Below are 23786 nucleotides of genomic sequence, written 5' to 3'. Positions count from 1 at the left end.
TGTTATCATTCTCTTTGGGATTTAAGTTTTCTTTCCTTGTGTTCAATTGACGTTCCTATACGCCATGAACTTTGTTTTTAATCGTAATTGTTTTTGTTAGGTGAAAATCTTGAAACAAACGTTCCTCCGACGCCTTAGTGGCTATGGAAGTTGCTGTTCAGAGTGGGTAAATGATTGAATGTTTGATGAATGGCTATTGGTGATGTTAGGGTTTACCGATTGATTTTTTGCATTCATTTAGGCAAATTAGTTTAGAGTTTTGTTAATGATTGGAAGCGTTTTGAATATTGATTTTAAGTTCGGGTTACCTTGTAATTGGATTGGCATAAGAAAATACCTAGGTGTGTAACAAAAACCTAAAAAAATCACGAACAGCAAAAAGCTGAAAAATTGGACTGTCGACGCCACACGATCTGGGCCAATTGGGCCGTGTGGGCCACATGGGTGTGTGGACCTAAATTCTGAAATTTTTCCCTATGACTATATTCATCGTGCAAATTGAATGTAGCCTTCCGTAATGTTCATATGGTATAAATTTGTTTATAAATCATGATTTCTAATGCTTTTTTAATGTTAAATATGACTTCATGAATAGTATGTTATATGTGATAGCATGATCTGTTATATGCTAATATTATCTAAATCTAATGTGTAAAGCATGTATGTCATACATGTATCTAATATTTGTTTAGTTCTGCATGTGAATTGGGGTGAGATTATAATTATAGAGGAAGTGTGGGTAATTTAATTTGTAACACCCTCTAACCCCAAACCGTCACCGAAATAGGGTTACGAGACATTACCGGACTTATACACTAGCATTTATACAAAACTGAGTCATAAATTTTAATATTAAATTGGAACTTCTCAAATTACACTATAAAGTCCCTAAAATGGGTCTACGGGGCCCAATACATGACTTTAGAAGTAATTCAGGAATAAACCGGAAACTTTGGAAATTTTACCTTGAAGATAAGGGCACACGCCCGTGTGGCCTGGGACATGGCTGTGTGGCCAGCCCGTAGGGTTCCCATGGCCGTGGGGCCAGGCTATGGGCAGATCTGACTTGCACACACGACCGTGGGGATAGCCCGTGTGACATAAACAGAGAGCCACACGGCCTAAGCACACGCCGATGTGACTTGGCCGTGTGAAAACATGATTTTTGACCATTTTTAAGCTATTTTTACATGCTAAACACATCTAATTCACGCCCAAACATTTACTAATAGTTCTTAAATCAAATATCATTCATTATGCTATTCAAGCTTAGCAAATATTCATTTATTCACTTCAATACCTCTTAAGGATTATGTACCACAATTCATATCAAAATTATACTACATTATCATACTAGTCAAACTCATGTAAGTTTAACTTCCAAAATATGCATATTTCATACCATGTTTCAACATCTTTCAAGCTCATTCTTATCATTTACAAAATAAAATCTTATCAGCCTAAGTACATACCAATTTACCAAAAGAAAGGTACTTCACCACTTTGAGTTCAGGATTGGCTTGGATGCTAAGTCCTTAACTTTCTTTCGTACCTAATCCTGCGTACAGAAAAACAAACCGTACGCTGAGTATACACTCAGTGGTATTTCTATAAACCAATACTTAACATGCATTTAAAACATAACTATAAATTCTAACAATAAGAACTTTATAAATTACCATTCAATTATTCTTAAATTACAATAACACTTATTAATAAAATTGTATTCAATAAGATCATACAAGAATAACAAGATATCTTTCGATTACTCGATACAGATAGTTTATCCCTTACATTCATTTTACATCTCTTCCCTGTAGTAAGCAATTCGTATATATTTATACTTCATGTCTTTCGATAACTTAAACATTTGTAAATCAATCACAGTCACTTAATCGATATCAGACAGTCTTCAGTACTTTCATTTACCTTTATTAACATCACTCGGACTTAAACGGATATGTAGATCCAACCGACACACCGGGGATAATATACAGTGTTTCATCGACCGAAATCGGAATACACCATAGGTATGATAACAATAACGAAGAATGATCATAATCAGTACGAAGTACCTCTTGAACGAATCCGAAGCATCACGATGAGTCGACACATATAGTGTCTTATCGATACACAGTCGGAATATCCCTGAACACTTCCAATCCTATGGCATGCCAACTATATCCGACTTAGCCCGACACTGTTAATAGGGTATTTGAATCATTTCATTTTAATACAGAAACAGTAACAATTTTCTATCACAGTATTTATCATACATACTAATTAATTAAAAAGATATAACAATTACATTTATTAAATTATTAAGCATAGTTTATAGAAATACAAACCGAAATTCTCGGGTTTATTCGATATCCTCGTTCACTTTCTCCTTTCCCTTTTTTGATGATGTTTCCGGTGCTACGTTGGCTACATAAAATTTAACATTTAAAATTATCAATATATGTTATTTAATAACACACTCTTTAATTTCCATGTAACTTTTACTATATTTCCAATTAGGTCCTACCACCATAACCATTCTTTTTCTTCAAATAACCTTATAAATTTCATTTTATACCTACTTTAAACAAGTTTCAACTCTTAATATTCAATATAAAACATCAATTCTACAATTTAAACAATTTAATCCCTACTATAACAAAACTTATATCTATCTTTACAATTCAATCCTTTTCCCACTTCTAACTTGAATTTCTATCAATTAAACCAATAATTCTTTCATTCACTCAACTTAATCAACCCCTCAAAATTCAATAACTTTCTAAATTTCAACAAAATTCAAATAGTATTTCTTCCTAAGATTCTATAGACACCAAAATTACAAGAAAAAGGATTAAATTGACTTACCACTTAAAGCTTCAACCTTAAAACCCTATTTTTCCTTTTTTTTTCTTTCCCTTTTTCTTTCTTTCTTTCCCTGTTCTGTTTCGTCCTTCTTTCTTTCCTTTTTCTTTATTTTATTTCTTTATTCTTTTATTATTTCTTTTATTATATTATTAACTATTATATTATTATAATTATTAATTTCTTAAATAATAAGTAAATACATTTATTTACATACATTTGTACCAATTATAATAATACAAATGTATTTATACTTACCACACACTTGTCACATAAGGCTTATTTGCTAATTTAGTCCTTTGACTTTTCTATAGTTAATAATTAAACCTTCACACTTTATTCAATTTAGTCCATATACTTAATTAACCCTAATTAAACTAAATTTACTTAATTAAAATCTAATTAACCTCTCACTTAACTTCGTAAATATTTCTAATAAATATTTATGAATCTAATTTCCAAAATCGAAGACCCAAAAACTCACTTTTCCAATGACCTTAAAATTTGGGTCATTACATAATTTATATGTCGTATTTGGTGGCTCATCCACATATATATGTTTCTGAAGGGTTATAGCATTTTGATATTGCAGCTAGTCTGCATATATTCTGTAAAGTGACAAATGATCACTTAGCGGTCTGTAGGGCTAGATGGGTATTTAATACCTTAATTGGTGTATAGGGATGGTCGGAGATAGTGTGTAGCGAATAAGGGTAAGATCTGAATCTGTATTTATTATGCATTTGAATCTGTGACTGATATGCATCTGAATATGTATCTGCTACGCATCGATGTCTATATCATCTTCGTAATCTGTTAAGCATGTGTATCTAATTTATTGTATGTAATGAGTTACATACTGAGCTTGTAAGCTCAATTTCTGTTTGTTTGGTTCTCAGGTAATCCTCAGCCATAGGACGAATCGGTGTGATGGAAACTCAATTTTACATATTTGCTTTGCATTTCTTTAAATTTTGTCTAGTTTAATTTATTTTCGTTTCATTGGACTATTTTAGACTTTTGGAACTATTTTTAATTCCGGTTTTATTTTTATTTTACATTTAGAATAGTTTAAATGTTTCTAGATGATACCAAACCTATCTGCAAATGTTGGATTTCAAAATCAGATCGTTTCCAAAACTTTATTTAACTAAGAAATTCCACGCAAAACAAAGTAATTTTATAAGTGATCGTCGGCAAAACTAATAAATTATTTAAAATGAAGTTTTCCTCAAATAAACTGGAGTTTTATTCACTTCATGTTAGCTTTATAAGTTTTGCAAAATGGTTTCTAGATTTTTGAATGAGTTGGTAACATCTATAGATATGGTCATAACGCCTAGGTCGGGCTTAGGGTTACAAACTCCATATAATGTAGAGTGATATAAACATGCAGAAAAGAAATGGTTCTCGAATCATAAAAATACAAACCAAAATTCAGAGCTACTCGTCAATGACTTTTGATTTCAGTTTCCTTCTCAACGAATACAAGTCAACGTTAGATACGGATTGACATAAAACATATAGAACAACCAATAATAAACAAATTCCCAATCAATTATCAATTTATACAAAATTTTTACTTTTTTCTATTTAGCCTCTAAAATCAAGACTAACATAACTTTGAATTTAAAGTTGTGGGTTGAAATTCAATTTCATTATTACTCATTAGGGACCTCCTATTTCTTATTCCTACTTCCAATTTTACATTTTATTCAATCTTTCCCAAATATACAAAACTATCAATTAAGCTTTACAATTTAGTCCTTTTTCTTAAACTAAACTTAATTTCTATCAATTTAACACCTAAACTTCAAGAAATCAACAATGACAATTTTCTAAACCTTCAGCAGTTTTACAAATTGGTACATGGGCTAGCTACATCAAGCCCCCATGATCTCAAAAAAAAATTACAAGAAAAGGACTTAGAAATGCTTACCAATTAGGGACGGAATTGATTGAGCTTAAAAAGTGGTTTTTTTAAAGTTTTTAGGCTTTGGACGGCAAGGAAGAAGAAAGATGACCAAATTTCCACTAAGGTTATATATTTATCCTTTAATCAAATCCTTAATTATCTAATTAACTTAATTTAATCATACTTTATTAACTTAATCTATCATTAATCAAAATAAGTGGATTCTTCCATCATAAAGCACTACCTCATATTTCAAAATTGTTTAATTGCCATTTTGGACCTTTGGTTAACTACAATTTAATTCCTCAAGCCCATTTCTAATTAAAATCTATAACTATTGAACTTTTATAATTTAGTACCGATATGATGGTATTGCTTTTTTTTAAATGTTTGTTAAGAATTTGTCACACACTCAAATATCAATTTTAATTTAGATTTCTAAGTTGTCTTATATATTCTCTAAATACAAGTATCATTGTACTAATATCACTTTGAAACACTATATATGTACTCTTGAGATATATGAAATATTTAGTATTTAAAAGTTTTGAGGAAAAATATTTAAAATATTAATTGACCTTAATTAATATTCAAAATTTTGTATAGTGCACGTGCTTAAAATAAGTATACTATTCATAACATTTGTTTTTTTTAAAACACATCAACGATCACCCATAACGTCTTCAAGTGAAACAAAGAGAAGTAAATTTAAACCACCAATAACAGTGATAAACATGGCTATCAAAAATGTTGAGAGAAGTTATATATATTTTTGTTGTGTATGGCTATTAGACACTAGACTAGTCAACGGCCCCTTAAATTCGCCAAAAATATCTCATTTTCAACTCTTTAAATTTTGTCTTGTTTTCATCCTTAAGCACCAATAAAAATATATCTTACTCTTTTCCTTAACCTTTTCAAAAAAATATAAAAGATGGCAAAGGTTCCTTTTGTTGTGTTCTCATTGGCTTTGGTGCTCTCAATCCAATTCGTAGTGGGACATGACGAGAAGGCTTTAGATGAGGCAGCATCCTCAGAAGCCGAAGATGCACTTTTGAGTTCAGGGGTAGCTAAACTCGTTGAAAACTTTAAAAGCTCTGCTGGAGATGATTCTCAGAGTGTGGATGGGCCAACTTCTAGCTTAGCTGATGAGATTGCAGCTACTCCAGAATCGGATGTAGAAGTTGCTACTGAATATGCCGATGGGCCAACTTCTGGCTTAGCTGATGAGATTGCAGCTTCTCCAGAATCGGAAGTAGAAGTTGCTACTGAATCTGCAGGCAGGAGGAACCGTAAAATGGCATAGTGGACCCTGATAATGTTTAGAAAGCAACATAGACCCAATTTTTTTTAAAGAGGTGGCTAAAGCCATTAAAAATAATATAAACAATGCAAAAATAATAATAAAAGCAACATCCATAGTTTTTGTAAAATATGTCATGCAGTAATTTACTTTTAAAAATAAAAAAGTTACTTTTACATTTGTTCGCACATTTTTGTCACTTCTTTTCTCAATTATATACACGTTCCCAATAGATATATTTATTTTTCATTTTAATAAAGTAGATGACATTTTTTTAAGCAATTAATATTCTTAAATTTACAAAATAATCTTTTAATTCCTCTTTTATACAATTCAATTTATGCTTTATCGTGCTTATTTCGTCATTAATTTATCAATTCAACATACAATATAACATATACCAACTTAATTTCATAACAATTTCATATATCAGGTAAGTCATGCAATTTTCTATTCTATTCAGTTTAGCCTTTGTTTCGATATTTAATATAAATCATATCAATTTAGCTCAAGCAATCATCAATAACTCACCTCCAACTCCATATAATGTAGAGTGATATAAGCATGTAGAAAAGAAATGGTTCTCGAATCATAAAAATGCAAACCAAAATTCTGAGCTACTCGTTAACGAGTTTCAATTTTCCTTTCCTTCTCAACGAATCCAAGCCGACGTTAGATATGGATTGACATAAAACATATAGAACTATCAGTAATCAACCAATTCCCAATCAATTATCAATTTATACAAAATTTTTAATTTATTGAATTTAGTCCCTAAAATTGAAACTAACATACTTTAAATTTAGAGTTGTGGATTGAAATTCAATTTCATTATTACTCATTAGTGACCCCCTATTTCTTATTCCTACTTTCGGCTTTAAATTTTATTTAATTTTTTCCTAATATAAAAAACTATCAATTAAGATTTACAATTTAATCCTTTTCTTAAACTAAACTTAATTTCTATCAATTTAACACCTAAAACTTCAAGAAATCAACAATGACAATTTTCTAAAACTTCAACAGTTTTACAAATTGGTAAATCAAGCTCCCACGACCTCAAAAAAAAATTACAAGAAAAAGACTTGGACATGCTTACCAAATAGGGACTGAATTGATTGAGCTTCAAAATTGGTTTTTTTTAGGTTTTTAGGCTTTGGATGACAGAGAAGAAGAAAGATGAACAATTTTCCACTAAAGTTTTATATTTATACTTTAATCAAATCCTTAATCATCTAATTAACCAAATTTAATCAAAATTTATTAACTTAATCTATCATTAATCAAAATAAGTGGATTCTTCCATCACAAAGCACTAACTCATATTTCAAACTGGTTTAATTTCCATTTTGGACCTTTGGTTAATTGCAATTTAAGTCCTCAAGCCCATTTCTAATTAAAAATCTATGGCAATTGGGCTTTAATAATTTAGTACCGATATGATGATATTGTTTTTTTTTTTTTTTCACAACATGTGTTAAGAATTTGTCACAAACTCAAATACAAGTCTCATTGTACTAATATCACTTTGAAAAACTATAACTATCACTCTTGAGATATATGAAATAGTTAGTATTTAAAAGTCGAGGAAAATATTTTAAAAGATTAAATATTCAAAATTTTGTATAGTGTAGGTGCTTTAAATAAGTATACTATTCATAACATTTTTTTCTTTAAAACACATCAACGATCATCCTCAACATCTTTGAGTATAATAATTTTAGCTTGAATTAGCTCCATAGCTCATTGATTTTGCAAAATTAAGGTGAGATTCTAACTTTTTATGATTAAACTAAGTGAGTTGTTATTTCAATTCGAGATTTAAATGATTTAATCAAGATCTATATATATTACTTGATTTTAAGTTGATTTTTAGCTTGAAAATGGTAGATCTCGTATTTCTTAGCTAAGCTTTGGTTTTAAAGTGGTTTCTAACTCATTTTTATCTAGTTAAAAGGTATTTGATCTTAATTTAAGCAATCCTTACTGAATTTAAGCAAATTGAATGTTTTCCCCTTGTAACACCCCTTACCCGTATTCATTGCCAGAATAGGGTAGGAGGCATTACCGGAGTTTACCGAATTAATTTTTCGTTAATACGAGTTAAATACTATTTATTTACTAAAACATGTCATGGTGTCCTTTAGATGGGCCTCCAAAGCCCAAAACATACTTCGAGACTAGACTAGAATTAAATCGAAACCATAGGGATTTTTCGCAAAATCCCAAAGTGTTTTTTTTTTGCTCAATATAACCCTTTATAAATATCTAACCTTCCTGCAATTTTTAAAACCGAGACCAATCCAACCAACCAATTCATTTCAATCAATTTAATACAAAATTATACTTCTATTATAATTATACTATTTAACTTACTCATCATTCTTTACTTTAATGTATATTCATTAAACAAGTCTTAATATTTATATAATCACCAAGCCTTATACATGCCATATAAATCAAAAGGAAATTTACAAAAGCTACGGAGATAATCTGGATAGTGTGATCCTCTGTGTTGATCCGATCCTCCGTATACTTCCACGTCAATCTACAAGAGACATTGAATACACTCAAATAAGCTTATAAAAGCTTAGTAAGTTCATAGGCATAAAACATAAATCTTACCAAATATTTATACACTTATACTATATACACAATTATTAAGTTCACTGTCAATCACGGTCATTGGTGAGTTCCCTATATAAACTCACTACCACTTATCCATTTCCATTAATTCTTTTGGGCCCATTTGTCATATATCATTCTTTAACCAAATTAGGGAATGGTAAAGGAAAATTGAGTACTTCACTTTCACTTTGCCATAGTATAACTATGGGCTTGCATATGATCACTTATCACTTTTTAAAATCATAGTCCTGCCACGGTCTTACACTGATCACATTTATCACTTGTCACTGATCAGATAAGTGTAGCTAAAGCTACCACTTATCACTTATCACTTGTCACTGATCAGATAAGAGTAGCTAAGCTACCACTTATCTATTGTCACTTATCACTGATCAGATAAGTGTAGCTGAGGCTACCACTTATCACTTGTCACTGATCAGAAGTACTCAAATCCGACATTCCACTCAATTTGATCATTTATTCGATTTTCAAGTTGTTATTTTATTTTCTATTCATCAATAAATATATTTCATCATACATTATATAATTCATAAAATTAACATATAATCATTAAACTTCAACCATATGAACTTACCTGGGTTGATTTGTAAAATTTGTGAAAATTTAGGGACTAATCAGCTACTTTTTCTTTTCCTCGACTTGCTTCGGGTTCTCGATTTGCAGTAAAAATATGAAAAACCAGCTTAAGAAAAACCTTCTATGGTGTTTTTGCTGATGAGAATGCAGAAAAATAATGAGAATTCTAGATAATTCCACTTTAGTCCTAGTTTATTAAGTAAATTTTGCAATATTCCAATTTTGCCCTTAATTCATCAATTTTCCTGCGATTTCATGCACCTTGCCGTCCAGCCCAAATAGACCTGGGTCTATTTGCCTTTTAAACCCTCTTTCTTTTATCATTTAAGCTATTTAATCTTTTCCCATAATTTTACATTTGTTACAATTTAATCCTTTTTATTCAATTAACTATCGAAACTTTAAAATTTCTTGACGAAACTTTAATACTAACTTATTAACACTCCATAAATATTTATAAAAATATTTATGGCTCGTTTTAAGGATTTTCAAACTCTCGATATCTCGTTTCCGATTCTAATTTAAAATTTTTTTTTTATTTCTAGTACACTATTCGCTATTTCAAAAATTTTCCTAACTTCACACTTAACTTATATTCACTAAATTATTAATATTTTCTACTCATTTGTCGGATTTAGTGATCTCGAATCACTATTCCGACACCACTGAAAATTCAGGCTATTACACCCCTTTTTTAAAATTACATAAGCTTAATTTTTTTTGAATGTTTTCCCCTTTTTTAAAATTACATAAGCTTGATTTTTTCGAAAAAATTAGATTGGTTTAATTGGGTAAAATTGATGGTTTAGATCTGTAATTAGATTATATTTAGGATGTCTGGAATCAAAATTAAGGTTTAGAAACTAGAGTTGAGTGGTGAAATCGCATTTCAGGAAAACTAGCTAGTTTTCAATAAGCATGATAGATGAGTTGTGGTATTTATTTTTTTATATGATTTAAATGTGTTTGAGGCTGTTTATAATGTTTTTGTAATGTATTTAATGTGAATGCAAACTGTCAGACTCGTTGGGAGGTTCTACAAGCAAGGACAAAGGCAAACAATGGCTTATTTGAGCTTCTGCCATTATAGTCAAGGTAGTAAGGTGAGTGGTTTGGTGTGCTACAATTAAGCACAAATCAAAGTGTTAAAGGGGAGCTTAGGTAGCCTAATCACCTATACTAAGTTCAATGAGTAAGTGTTTCTTCTTAATCTAATGATGATTTGCAAATGATCCATAAATGTGATATGTTATGTGATGTATATTGAGATGACAATGAAAATGTTATGTGTTTATGATTGAATATGATATGAGACTTGAAAATGTGATATGAACATGAGTTGTGTGATATGTGACAGTGTGCATAAAATAGTAAGTATACATGTTTAAGTGTATGTGTTGGGAGGGTATATTTTGTTGTGTTGGGAGGGTATATTTTGTTGTGTTTGGTGGGTGATAGCTTTATGCTACACATTATATTGGTCGTATTTGGAAATTCGATTATCCAATGTAATATATTTTGTATATATACTTCATGATCACATTGTGCCAACATATCAATGAGAACGCCATGAATTACGCTTGATTGCTTACCATGACTAATTGTGATAGTATGCTTTCCTTTAACTTTGAATATTGTGACTACTTGTGGAAATATTTGATCACTCTCTGAGCTTGAAAAAGCTCACACTCTTTTATGTTTAACAACACAAGGATATAGCTGAAACGAGGAGGAGAAGTAAGCTACCAAGTCATCCAAAGCAAGGCAATTTACCTTGAGTATGTTTAATGTGCTTCCAACTCAATAAGGAAGGCAATGTGGGACTAATTTTAGAGGGTTTTAGACTTTGAATTGTTAATGGTTTGTAATTGGACATTAATAACTCTTTAATCGGTTTGATTTAGAGTTTTTATTACTGCTTCAGATAGATGATTGAATAGTAGATTATGAATGGTTGATGAATTGTATGAGTAATTGTTGGACTAACTAATAAGCATAGTTTGAAGAGTCGTTGGTTATTAAGGTAAGTTTTATATATTTTATGTGAAATTTGGAAATTAATCATGAGTCTAGTATGCATGAAATATAAAATTGGACAAATTACGTAAATAGTGGGTGGCCTGTGAACTAATTAAATGATGATGATTTTATGAAGAGATGCATGATGTTTTAATGAATCTTCCTAAACAAGATTATATGTATTATTACTCTACTATACTATTTTCAACCTTATAAAATGATGTTTTCCAACATTTTACTACATTACGATTTAGATCTAATCATTTGTTTTTAAATAAAATGGTTTCTAAAACCCTTTCAAATATAACCTTTTAAATACCCTGTCACTTGCATTAATGTTCAATTGAAGCTTTTAGTATATTTGCTTGTTAAAATTCAATTTACAAATTATGCAATTGAGATCCCACTTTGTTTAAATAATTGATTGTACATGTTGGTCTATGTGAAAATAGAATGTCAATAAAATAGAATGTCAATAATGGCAATGTATCGCAAAGAAAAGAAAGAAAAATATAACACATAAATTTTACATGAAAACCCTTTTGAAAAAAATCACGGGCAAAAGAGAAGAAAATTTACTATGTCAAATTCAAATAATACAAGAGGAGAGACGACTACATCTATATATAGGTTTGTAAAACCATATTCTAATAAAAGTCAAATAAAAGTAATGCAGTAAGGTTAAAACACCTTATTCTAATCAACATCAAATAAAGATAGTATACTTCTATATGGATTTCACTTGTGCAGCTTGTACCGTGTATAGCTATTAGGCGTCGGACTAGTCTACGGCCCTTAAATTCGCCCAAAATATCTCATTTTAAGCCCTTTCAATTTCATCTCATTTTCATCCTTAAGCTTCAATAAAAAAATATCTTACTTTTTTTCTTAAACATTTTTAGAAAATAAAAAAGTTGGCAAAGGTTTCTTTCATTATGTTCTCATTGGCTTTGGTGCTATCGATCCAATTTGTAGTAGGACAAGACGAGAAGGCTTTTGATGAGGTAGCATCCCCGGAAGCCGAAGAGGTACTTTTGAGTTTAGGGGTGCTAAACTCGTTGAAAACTTTAAAAGCTCTGCTGGAGATGATTCCCAGAGCGTGGAGGGGCCAACTTCCGCCTTAGCTGATGTAGATTTTGATGAAATTGCAGCTTCTCCAAAATCCAAAGTGGAAGTTGCCGGCGGGTTGAAGAAGAAAATGGCATGGTAGACCCCCGGTGATGCTTAGAAAGCAACATCAGACCGAAATTTTAAGAAAAAGGTGGCTAAAGTCGTTCAAAATAATAAAAAAAAAAACAACGCAAAAGACAATGCTAACATAGAAAATGAGAAGAATTAGTGAAGGGATGATGCAGCATATTACCAATAAGCAAATTACCATAAATATGTAAACTAATCGCAATAAGCAACCTTAGGCAATGTTCGTAATTGAATAAAAGAAACACATGCAATGTGTGTATATATTTATATATTATAAGGGCAACGAAATTTTCTCAAACGCCAAAACAAAACTAATTGTTAAACAAGAAATTCAATCAAAAACAATAAATTGAAAGTTTAATTGAAAAGAAATTAGACTTTCTGAAAATTTTGCATATAGAAATATATTTGTATCTTCAAATTAACTAAGAGACATTTCAAGTCCTTTGTCGAAAGCTTTTTGGCCATATGAAAACTTTGATTCCTAAAAGGGTATAACAATTATAATATTATTATAGATTCTATAATGTTTGCTAATATTAATTATAGGTAAAAATATCTCTTCAATCTCTTTTAATTTGAAATTGAGTAAATTAGTCCCTCCAAAAACACTAAAGTAATTTAGTCCCTATTAATTTTAAAAGTAAGCAACTAAAAACAATTAATCAGGACATTAATATTTTTCATCAATTGTATATAATTTAGCTTTGTACAATAATAAATTTAGCTCTCAAAATTTACGCATTCTATCAATTTGATCCTAATTTAACAAATTTATCCTGCAACATTTGTGCAAATGTGGAGTCTGAATTTGTTAAAATTTTTAGAATTAATGTCAAAATTACAAAATATATAAACATCAAAAGCTAAATTTGTTACTATACTAAACAAAATATATACAATTGACGAAAGATATTAACGTTGTGATTAATTATCCTTAATTACTCACTTTTGAAATTGATCGGGATTAAATTGCTCCAATATTTTTAAAACCAATTTGCTCAATTTCGAAATTGAGAATGAGTACATATGTCTTTTTACCTTAATTGTATACAAAACATTATAAAATTACATGTATTATTATAATTTTTACATTTGTCAAGTTCAAAGATGAAATTTTACAAAATACAAAAACTAAAAATAACCAAATTATAATATAAAACTAAATACTCAGCTTCCACACAGAGAATAACAGTAGAATTTAACCAATTTTATATCATTATCAATATTTTTTTTTCCTGTTCTGCCTAAATCAAATCAAAAGACTATTTGCAGACACCTAATAAAAAAATTTGAACACACATATATTCCTTCAAGATGTTCTTTTTGCACCAACAGAGAAGACATCCATAATGACTTCAAGAGGCATGCCTTTGGTTTCAGGAACTTTGACAAAGACGAACACCCACGATACGGCACATACAACGGCGTACATGCCGAAGAGGCCACCAAGACCGATAGATTTGAGCAGTACGGGGAGTGAATATGTGACAATGATGTTGCAAATCCAGGAGATAAGAAAGCATACAGCAATGCAAATGCCACGAACACGCGTTGGGAAGATCTCGCTGCAGAGTATGTTTGGGATTGGACCAAACCCCATAACAAAGAAAAAGAAGCAGAGCACGACACTAATGGTTGATAATGCAGCGTTCGTGACGTTCCCCATTTTAACGATGGCTCCGATGACTAATACGAGGAGAGATATTATCAGGAGTGGGATCGTAGTGAGTAGCAAACTCCTGCATGCACAGGAAGCAAAGAACAAACGTTGATAGAGCTTCAACATGAACTCGGATATATGATACTCCAAATACACGGAAAAAAAAAAATTCAATCTACCTTCGACCAGCAATATCCATAAGCCGCATTGCAACAGCTATACTTGGAAGCATCAACAAAATTGTAATACCACTTATAAGCAGTGACGCAGAAGCTGAACTGATTCCCATGTTGGAAAGAAGAAATACGACTCCGGCCTGCTTGAGAATTTGCGGAGTGTAGTATAGAACACCGTTTATACCCGAGAACTGCATTTGAAAAACGAAGGATCGTAAAGAGTAGGAAAATAACTTTGCAACAGTACTATACCCCAATCACATTAGTGCATCAGCTTCAACAGAGGGTAATAAGAGATCGCAGGAGTTCGGTCAAAAAATCAAGAAGGCCTACTCTTCGAACAGTAAAGCAAAAACCCTATACCGTAACAGTAATATTCTTTGAAAACAGTAAAGCAGGCAGTAATGCAGCCATAAGGAAATGATTTTAAGATGAGAAACAAGAACTTTATAAAAATACTTCATAATTCAGCAAGCACAAGCTGGAAAGCTTATACGAACTGTTTCCGGAAATGGAACAAGCAGATTAATAGAAGATTATAGTAAGGCTTTCGACATTACCTGCTGAAGTATTTGAATTCCCACCCCTACCAGTAAAGCATGCTTGACTCCGGGTTCAAAGAGATCACTCCAACTTGGACCCTGCGCAGTTTCAGTTGGATGGATCATAGCTGGTCCAACCGGATGCTCCTTCATAAGCTCCTTGGAATAAAGAGCCGGCTGACTCACTAAAGCAACAGCCTTGACATACTTGCTGTCCGAAGGGGCAAGAGCACCAGACAAAGAAACTAGTGATCCACGTATAGATCCAGGGGTACCCTCTTGGCGCAAATAAATTCTTTTAAATCCCTCTTCTTTTTCTTGGCTTTCTTTTTTGGACCATTTCCAAACCAGTTGCCAACCACCACCGATCCCTGTGCTACCAACCAGTTCTCCATCATTTCCTTGCATTAAACTAATTAGTCTCAAGTTTGCAAAGCTTCCTTGTGCAGGTGGAACAATGCCTGTCTCCACAGTGGTTGTCTGCCGAGAAATCAAAGGACTATGCAAGTTGTCATCAGAATCACCAGCAGCAGCATCAGACAGGTAGTCCTCGCCCTCTCTAATGACACTCTCATCCTCATCCCACTCTTCATGTCTAGCTTGATTACCTCCCACACTGAACATGCTGCCAAAGTGTGGAAACAGCACGCTTTGCATGCTTCCTGTTTCGGGAAGCTTGGCATGGATATTTCCAAAGAGAGTGACAACAGGATCCACAGGAACAAGGGCACTCTGGCTAGCTATGCTTCCATGCCGAGACACAAGACCAAGGGTACTACGTCCAGTAACCGGCCTGGCTACCCATGAAAGACCTGGTTCTGGTCCATATAGCTTGATTTGATCTCTATCAGACGATATATCAGGGTCTTCAATGTCTTCATTGGCTGGACCGACTATGTACTCCTCTATTGATGTTTCACCTCCAACACCGAGCCCCTCAACTAGCAAAGCCATCTCAGCTGTTCATCTAAGTACTATCAGTACAATCTAAATATGCATCATCATTCATCAAATAGATAAAAAGAGCACATATTCTTTCGAAAAATACCTATTTTTTTTGAGTTCTGGCAAGCACAAATGAACAGAGCACAAACACAAACACAATACAGGTGGCAAGTACAATGTGCATACTGAAAAAAATGAAAACTTGAAAGAGTGAATGCTAATGAACTAACCGGTAACGTCTTCCCTGTCACGGAGCCTCTGCAAAACCTTTATTGCCTCACACATTCGCCCTTTACTTACTAGCCATCTCGGTGACTCAGGCAAGAAGAACACAGTTAATGCAAAATATACAAGGGAAGGAATAGAAAGAACTCCAAGCATCAATCGCCAATTCGGTATTGTTGATAACGACATTCCAAAAACCATGCAATATGAAAGAAACATTCCAATGGAACCAGTAAATTGTGGAAGGGTATTCAACAACCCCCTTATTTCTGGTGGTGCTGTCTCAGATATATAAACCGGGACCAGTGTTACAGCCAAACCAACTCCAAAGCCATCCATAAGTCTTCCCAGAAGTAGGATATAAACATTAGGAGACCATATCATTACGATACCGCTAAGAAAGTAAAAGACCGATGAGATTATTAGCAATGGCCGGCGGCCAAGCCAATCCGATATGTATCCTGAGCATGTAGTAATGCAGGTGGCTCCAATAAGAGACATTGCAATAATCAAGCCTTCTATAGTTGGTTCACTTTCCAATTTGAACTCTCTCTTAACATATAAAACAGCACCTGCAGAAAAAAAAGAAAATGACAAAGAGGGTATATATATAAGCGTGTGTGTATATATATGTATTGTATGTATATATATATAATCCAAATTTAATCATAAAATGAAGTTTGCCATAGATATTTGATAGATAAAAAGGTAAAAGTAGCATAGAGGTCATTGTACTAGGATTAAGACTGTATTTTATCCCCTCTGCTCAAAATAATGGATAAATTAACTCCTATACATTAATCAAATCAAAGAGCAAACTAGTCTTTTTCATAAAAAATTTCATCTATTTCTACTTTTAAAAAATCAGTCCATGTATGTCAGAATGAGGTATATGTGGCATGTCACGTGTAACTATCTAGTTATTCACACCAATTTTTAACACCAAAAGAGAATGAAATTTTTAACAAAGAGAATCAGTTTGTTATTTGATCTATTATGTAAGGATTAATTTATCATTTTTAAGTAAAGAGGATAAAATGTAATCTAAATCTTAATATAGGGATCTTCATGATACTTTTACCTAGATAAAAAAGATTATTTTAGACCAAATGGTTGGAACTTTTCAATGTTGGACTACATGTATATGACCTATGTTGCTTTGACACTGTTATTTATTGGCATTGACGTGATATACAAGTATTAAGAGTCAAATTATATTGCATGCTCTCTAATTAAAAAAAATAAATTAATCCCTGTACATTACAGTTTTTACTACTAAAAACTGGAGAATAAGTTACAAATGGCACCCAGCAATAATTTTCTGGTTATCTTGTCATTCAGAAATGGATAAAATTTAAATAAAAAAATAGACTTTGCTCTTTGATTAAATATAGAGGGACTAATTTGTTTTTTTTAGTAGAGGACTATGTTACTTTTATCTAGTTTATACCACTCTGAAATTAGTGAAGAACTGAAAAGGAGTAAATTACCTGCAATGGTGGCGGTATCCCATCCTTGCAAAAAGTTACCAATAGCTGCTGCAACAGCTACAAGCACAGGTCCACCCATTATTACTGAAAAAGTGAGCACTAAATCAAGTACCCTGAAAGTTAAACAAAGAAAAACCCAAATCAAAGATCAAAAAACGATTCAAGCTAGTTATCAAAGATTCCATACAGAACCATCAAAAGAAAAAAAAAAGCAAATTAAAAAAACAAGGGTCAAATTACCTATGGTAGCAAAAGCAGATATAGAAATGACCAATAAAGCTTCTTCACTGCAAATTCCCATAAACATTTGGCAACAAAGAAAAAAAAAAAAAAGAAGAGCTTATTATTGGGGCTTTTGAAACTAAGCCACCTGCCCTTTTACACTTCTCTCTTTATCTAGCACGTATTCGAATGAAACGTATCTTTCCTTGGGTCTCCATCGAAATTTTGTAAAAAAACACAAACAAACAAACCAAAAAGGAGAACATTATAAATTATAATTGCATAATTAGCTCCCCAGTCTTTTCAAGTTCCTTTGTTTTGATTGGGTGAAAGAAAATTAAATCATAAGGTGGAGAGAAAAGAAGAAAAGAACTTTGATGGGAAAATTATTAGTGGGAAAACTAATTGTTTAATTAATGGAGGAGTGAGGTTGAAGAATATGCCGTGTTGGATTGACTCATTGACTGTATCTTTGTTTTCTTAAGATATTAAAGAAAAATAAAGAATGATATTTTGAATCAAAATATAAAGTTGGGTTAATATATATTTTATCACTCGTGACTTGTATATTAATTTTCTTTTAGATTTAATTGGTATTTAAACTTTAAATTTTAATTTTGTAAATATTTTAGTAGTAATATGTTGACATGATTCTAAAGATCAATAATATGATAGCGATGGTTTCTGTTTTGAAACATTGAATATTTTTGAATAATTTATAGAAAATTAAAAATATAAAAATATTTCAAAATGAATCTAGAGAATTGATTGTCTAAATATTTTTAAATTTGGAGAATAATTTGTTCAAATTCATTCCTGACATACTTTTAATAATTTTATATATTTTAATTTTTCATAAATATTATATTTTTATATTATTATTATGAATTAATAATATATATTTATGAAATATACAAATTGAGCTTGTGACTTTCGCATGCTAAGTATTAAAATTTAAAATTATAATAAATATAAATTTAATAAAAAAATTTAACGATTTTAACAATTAAATGTATAAAATGTACATCCTTCAAACATACTTTAACTTAAAGAAAACTTAAATATATTATGTAAGGTTTTGAATAATTTATGTTTTATTGATTTTTATACAATCATATCTGCACACCCAAATTTGTAAAATATATTATATTTTATTTTTAAAATTATAAACCCTATTACCCAAAAAATAAACACAATTATTAAACCCTAGCATATTATATTCAAATCTTAAATTTATAATAATTTTAAATTTTCATTCTTTTTAAATATCCATTTTTATTAATTATTTGGAGTCTAAATCCCTTTAAAAGTAATAAACAACATAAATTAATAATTTGATATTTTCAAAATAAAAATAATGTCTTTTAAATGGATTTCATTTGGATTTTTCAATTTTAGAATGAAGTTTGTTTGGTTTAGATTTCTAAAAATTAAGTAAACCAATTTTTTTAAAATTGAATCAATAGTCATAAATATTTAAAAGAAAATTACTAGATTTTTCTATGACTTGACATCAAATGATATAAAAAAATATACATTAAACACGAATATCAAATACAAATACAAGAACCTCTTAAAGTATCATCAACCTACAACAACCAGCATGGACTACTGTAAATTATAAAATTTGTAGAACCAAAACAAGAAAGATTTTTACAATTTAATATTTATAGACATTTTCAATTTTTATGAGATTTAATTTAGCTTCATCTATAAGTAAATGTGTCATTTAAGTTTCACTAAGATGTAAATAAAATTACAAACTTATTTAAATCCTCTGTTGCTATACACCTTCCAAAACTGTAGTTTCACGAGCTATAGAAACTTCCTGCAAAATAAATAGAGTATTATTATGACAAATATGACCTGATCTATCCATTTCACATGTCATAGTCATGTTTAAGAAGTTATCGTATACCATGTACTAATAATTTATATGATATAATAAATTTATCATATTATACGCTTTAAAAGTAAAATAAACATGTTATAATAACAAGAATAACAAAATTTCAAGCTCTGATACTATATATCAAGTTAAATATTCTATATAAAATCAATTAGCAATAGGTAAAGTGACTCAACTTGAATATAAAGACACAAGCAATCTTGGGCACTCAACTTGAATATAAAATTATAGACAATAGATAGGGGCTTTGTCTCCCTTTGTTTAAATGAAAGAATAATACTTCTAATCATTTATCATTATTTATAATTCAATTCAAGTCCTTTTACAGTAAAATTTTAAATTTTGACCTCTCAAATTTTTATAATTTTATTTTAACCCCAATATTAAATTCCAAACTTTGTCCCTTACCATAGACAATCTAGAGTTCAATTAATGCAGGATAGCACTATTCTTGACAATTGGTAAGTACGATATATCATGAAATTGAATCATATTTCTGTACGTTGTTAGTGAAACAAAAAACTTCACAAACAAATTTAGGTAGCAGTCATGTCTCATTGTAATTATTATTTTATTTGTCTAAGAACATATGATAACGCATACACGCATACATAAGTTGTAAATAAAACTTACTTTCAACTTCCCCTCACTTGAGAAGCAAGATCTTGATGTAATAGCATATCCTTGATCATAAAGCCACCCCACCTCACCGCAAGTTTCACCTCCACTGTCCTTTAAGGAGCACCATAATTGTTTAGGGAGCAATATGAGATTGCTTCCATCTCTTATTGACTTCATTACCCCATTATCTTTGAGCTCTTCAAGACAGTTCTGAAGTTTTTAAAAACAAGTTCACAATTAACAGTGATCAGACTATATAACAATCTATTCGTCAAAATCTTGTATATGTTACTCCGACTCTCCATTTTTCTTGAAATACTTATATAGATGCATACCCACACGTCAATATGAGATAATGATATGACCCTCTAGGGACCCTTTCAATAAATAAAAAAAGTGAAATTGAACATAACCATATTGGACATATAGCTTTATACAGCAATTACACTCAAATCCGAGTAACATAGCCCGTAGGAATATACACAATAAACTTCTCTTGGTGACAATGTCAAAAAAAACTGTTCTGAAGCTATAATTCTTAGAAAATCATCTATTTAATATTCACTCATCATTACTCAGTTTCGAATAAAGGGAGAATGCCAAGCTAATGTTCACTCATCTATTTAGTATTCATATTCAAAACCCGTACCCAAGGCACATTCTAATAAGGGCATAAGGCTATAATCTTCCAAGACATACACGTACCTAACGCTCACATCCAACAAGGTTATAGATAAAACAAAAGGATATTAAAAGCATAATTTGAATCTAAAAAATCAAAAAAAAAAAAGCTTAAAAAGTGAAGGAATGTTTACACTCACATCACCAGAACTATCAAAACTGGCAACAGCATTAGACCCTTTCCATACACCACCAACATCAGAGGCATTTGTAGCAGCTCTTGAGGCAAAAGCAGAATCACGAATAGCACATCCACCAAGTTGATCACCGTTCCTAAATGGACCATACCATTGTTCGCAAAAGACCCTAACATTTTGTAACACGAACTTTGTACCACCGACTCGAAAAACCTGAATAATCCTCACACGAGACTCCCTATCTCGAGGATTAATCAAGCAATGCTCCAACTCCAACAGATTTTTATCTGCAACTGACCAGATAGCAGTGTAACATCCACTAGAATGATATGCAAAGGCAGAAACTTCATTGTCCACACCCCCGATGTTCTTCTCTTCGATGCTATATCGTGTTGCAGCATCGGCTTCACATCCAACGGTTGGGAGTAGTTTTATAGTTTTGTAAGTCATGGTGTTCTCCACTGGATCAGCAAGGGTAGGGCATTGAGTTTGCCAATCATAAACCTTGACTTCCCATTCCCTGTAAGCTTCAGGTACTACAGATTCAGGAAGTTCAATTGGTTTCCCTTCAATGGTGAAATCAGCTCCAAATCCATCCCATTCACCTGATACATTCTTAGCAAATTCTGACCAAGCTTCACAAATGAAAGAACAATATCAATTTTTCGCTCACAATTTACAATCTACAACACTAACATTACATTCATTGTGTCTTCTGGCCTATATTGCTCCGAATCTTCATTTTTCTTGGAGTATTCATATATGACACCTACACCTGATACATGTTCGGACATAGGCATAATATATAATCCTTTAATCATAGAGTTGAGACCCTGTTCATTAATTTTCTATCCATCATTTCTATTGGATGGTAATAGAGGAAAGCTCAGCTTCAAGAATCCTCCAAAAATACGAAAAACTTAAAGAATCCTCCAAAAATACGAAAAACTTAGGGAAAGAAACCATTACCATATTGGATAAATACTCATGTTGGACACGGTTGAGGGGTCAGTCAGACCCTCAACAAATCCGGTAGTTTCTCCAACCAAAGTTTTATCCCCTGACTCTACCAAAAGCCTTGTGGATTAACAGAGCACCTCATAGTGCCTAAACAGATAAAATTGTGAAAACTAAAGAGTTTGTGCACGGTTGGACTCGAGCCAATGGCCTATATGCTCATGAAGGAGAATGCTACCACTTGAGCTCGCTTTTTTTATTGAGAGTCCAACCTCAATAAGTATGGTATCGTCCCTGACAAAATTGTCTCTCCACTCTATCGAGAATCTTGACGAGTCCACGAAGTGGAACGTCTCGAATGCCTGAACAGGAGAAACCATGGCAAATTAAAGAATTCGTACATGGTTGAACTCGACTTCATGACTTTTATGGAAAATACCCCACCGCCTGAGTTAATTATATCCGACACTTATAACATAGCTTCCAAGTTCCAACTAATACTTAAAATAAGTTATTGAAATAATGAACTTGTTCAATAGAAAAAGGGAACCAAAAGGAGAAAAAAAACAGCAAAGTTTCTAAACTGGGTTTCATTTTGATGGGGTCATACATTAAATTAAGCATAAAAATAATGAAAAACAATAAATTAAAGGAACAAATAAATAACAAACTTACTATCATCAGCAGCAGCATCTGTGGTGAAATCGGAGTTGTGAACCTCAACATCAGAAACAACAGTCTTCGCTAAGCAAGATGGGGTAAATTTTCCACCATTTCTACTCTGATGAACGTACGGAGGGTCCGAAAATGAATGAAAATTGATCCTCGAATGGAGTTGCTGATGATTTACTGCTAAATTCCCATGCTTTGGCAACGAGAAAGCTAAGCAATTAACGGCTCTGTTATGGGATATTAAAGTGCTTGGTCCTGATAATGCCATTTTCAACCTTCTGATGATCCTTGATTGATGAACCCTTTTATTATTACCTTATCTTCAGCTTAGTCTCAGAACATCAATGGCTTGCTAGTTCAAAACAATGATAAGAAATCTCAGCCATTGCAATTAATACATACAGGGACCTGGGCTTATAACTGAAAAATTAAAGCTGAGGTTCCATTATGGGGTAAGTTTTTATAGGCCATTAATTTTCCTTAATATTAGCCCAATAGTAAAGCAGCCCAATCATTGACTTCATTCAACAATAGTTAAATAATAAAGGTTAAATTTTGCTATTAGTCTTTGTACTTTTCGAATTGGTCAATTTTAGTCCATTTACTTTTCAAATTTTGAAATTTTAGTCTTGACCCTAATAGTAGCAGTTAAATATGTTTGGTTAAATTCAATTACTAGTCATGTACTATTCATATAGTTGTAGATTTAGTCCCTCTTCTCCAATTGAATTACTCTAAGCCCCTATACTTTTTGAATTTTAAAATTCAGTCTTAACGCAAGTTAATCCATTAATTGGATTTTAGTGAGTAATATGTAGAAATAATAAGCTGACATGACATTACAAATATAATAATATATTTGGCACATCAAATTTTGAAAATAACAGAACTTTACTTAATGAATTTAACTATTATTGTTTAGTGAGGACTAAAATTTTAAATTTTAAAAAGTATAATGATTAAAAATAACTAAATAAAAGTATAGAGATCAAATTCACAACTTTTTCTAAGTACAAGGA

At 31.5% G+C, this 23786-nt stretch overlaps 2 protein-coding genes across 3 annotated transcripts; both read right to left on the bottom strand.

The window, feature by feature from the left end:
- Positions 1-13587: 13587 nt before the first annotated feature.
- Positions 13588-18268, bottom strand: LOC108480516 (monosaccharide-sensing protein 2-like). Of its 2 annotated transcripts, none has more exons than XM_053031954.1 (6): positions 17809-18268; positions 17569-17652; positions 16084-16650; positions 14927-15867; positions 14370-14557; positions 13588-14269 (listed from the first exon to the last, which is right to left on the bottom strand). In XM_053031954.1, exons 1-6 carry the CDS (start codon positions 17873-17875, stop codon positions 13840-13842), a joined length of 2277 nt encoding a protein of 758 aa, XP_052887914.1. In that variant the 5' UTR covers positions 17876-18268; the 3' UTR covers positions 13588-13839. The 2 variants fall into 2 exon arrangements, with proteins under 2 accessions (XP_052887914.1, XP_017639030.1); XM_017783541.2 differs by having other exon boundaries at positions 17569-17681; positions 17809-18267.
- Positions 18269-19285: 1017 nt separating this feature from the next.
- Positions 19286-23184, bottom strand: LOC108480469 (uncharacterized). Its single transcript, XM_017783485.2, has 4 exons — positions 22771-23184; positions 21142-21773; positions 20333-20530; positions 19286-19618 (listed from the first exon to the last, which is right to left on the bottom strand). The coding sequence occupies exons 1-4, from the start codon at positions 23033-23035 to the stop codon at positions 19574-19576; spliced, it is 1140 nt and encodes a 379-aa protein (XP_017638974.1). The 5' UTR covers positions 23036-23184; the 3' UTR covers positions 19286-19573.
- Positions 23185-23786: the final 602 nt, after the last annotated feature.

This window comes from Gossypium arboreum, chromosome 1 (genome assembly GCF_025698485.1).
Source record: "Gossypium arboreum isolate Shixiya-1 chromosome 1, ASM2569848v2, whole genome shotgun sequence".
Lineage (NCBI taxonomy): Eukaryota > Viridiplantae > Streptophyta > Magnoliopsida > Malvales > Malvaceae > Gossypium > Gossypium arboreum.
This window is presented reverse-complemented; position numbering and strand designations above follow the sequence as displayed.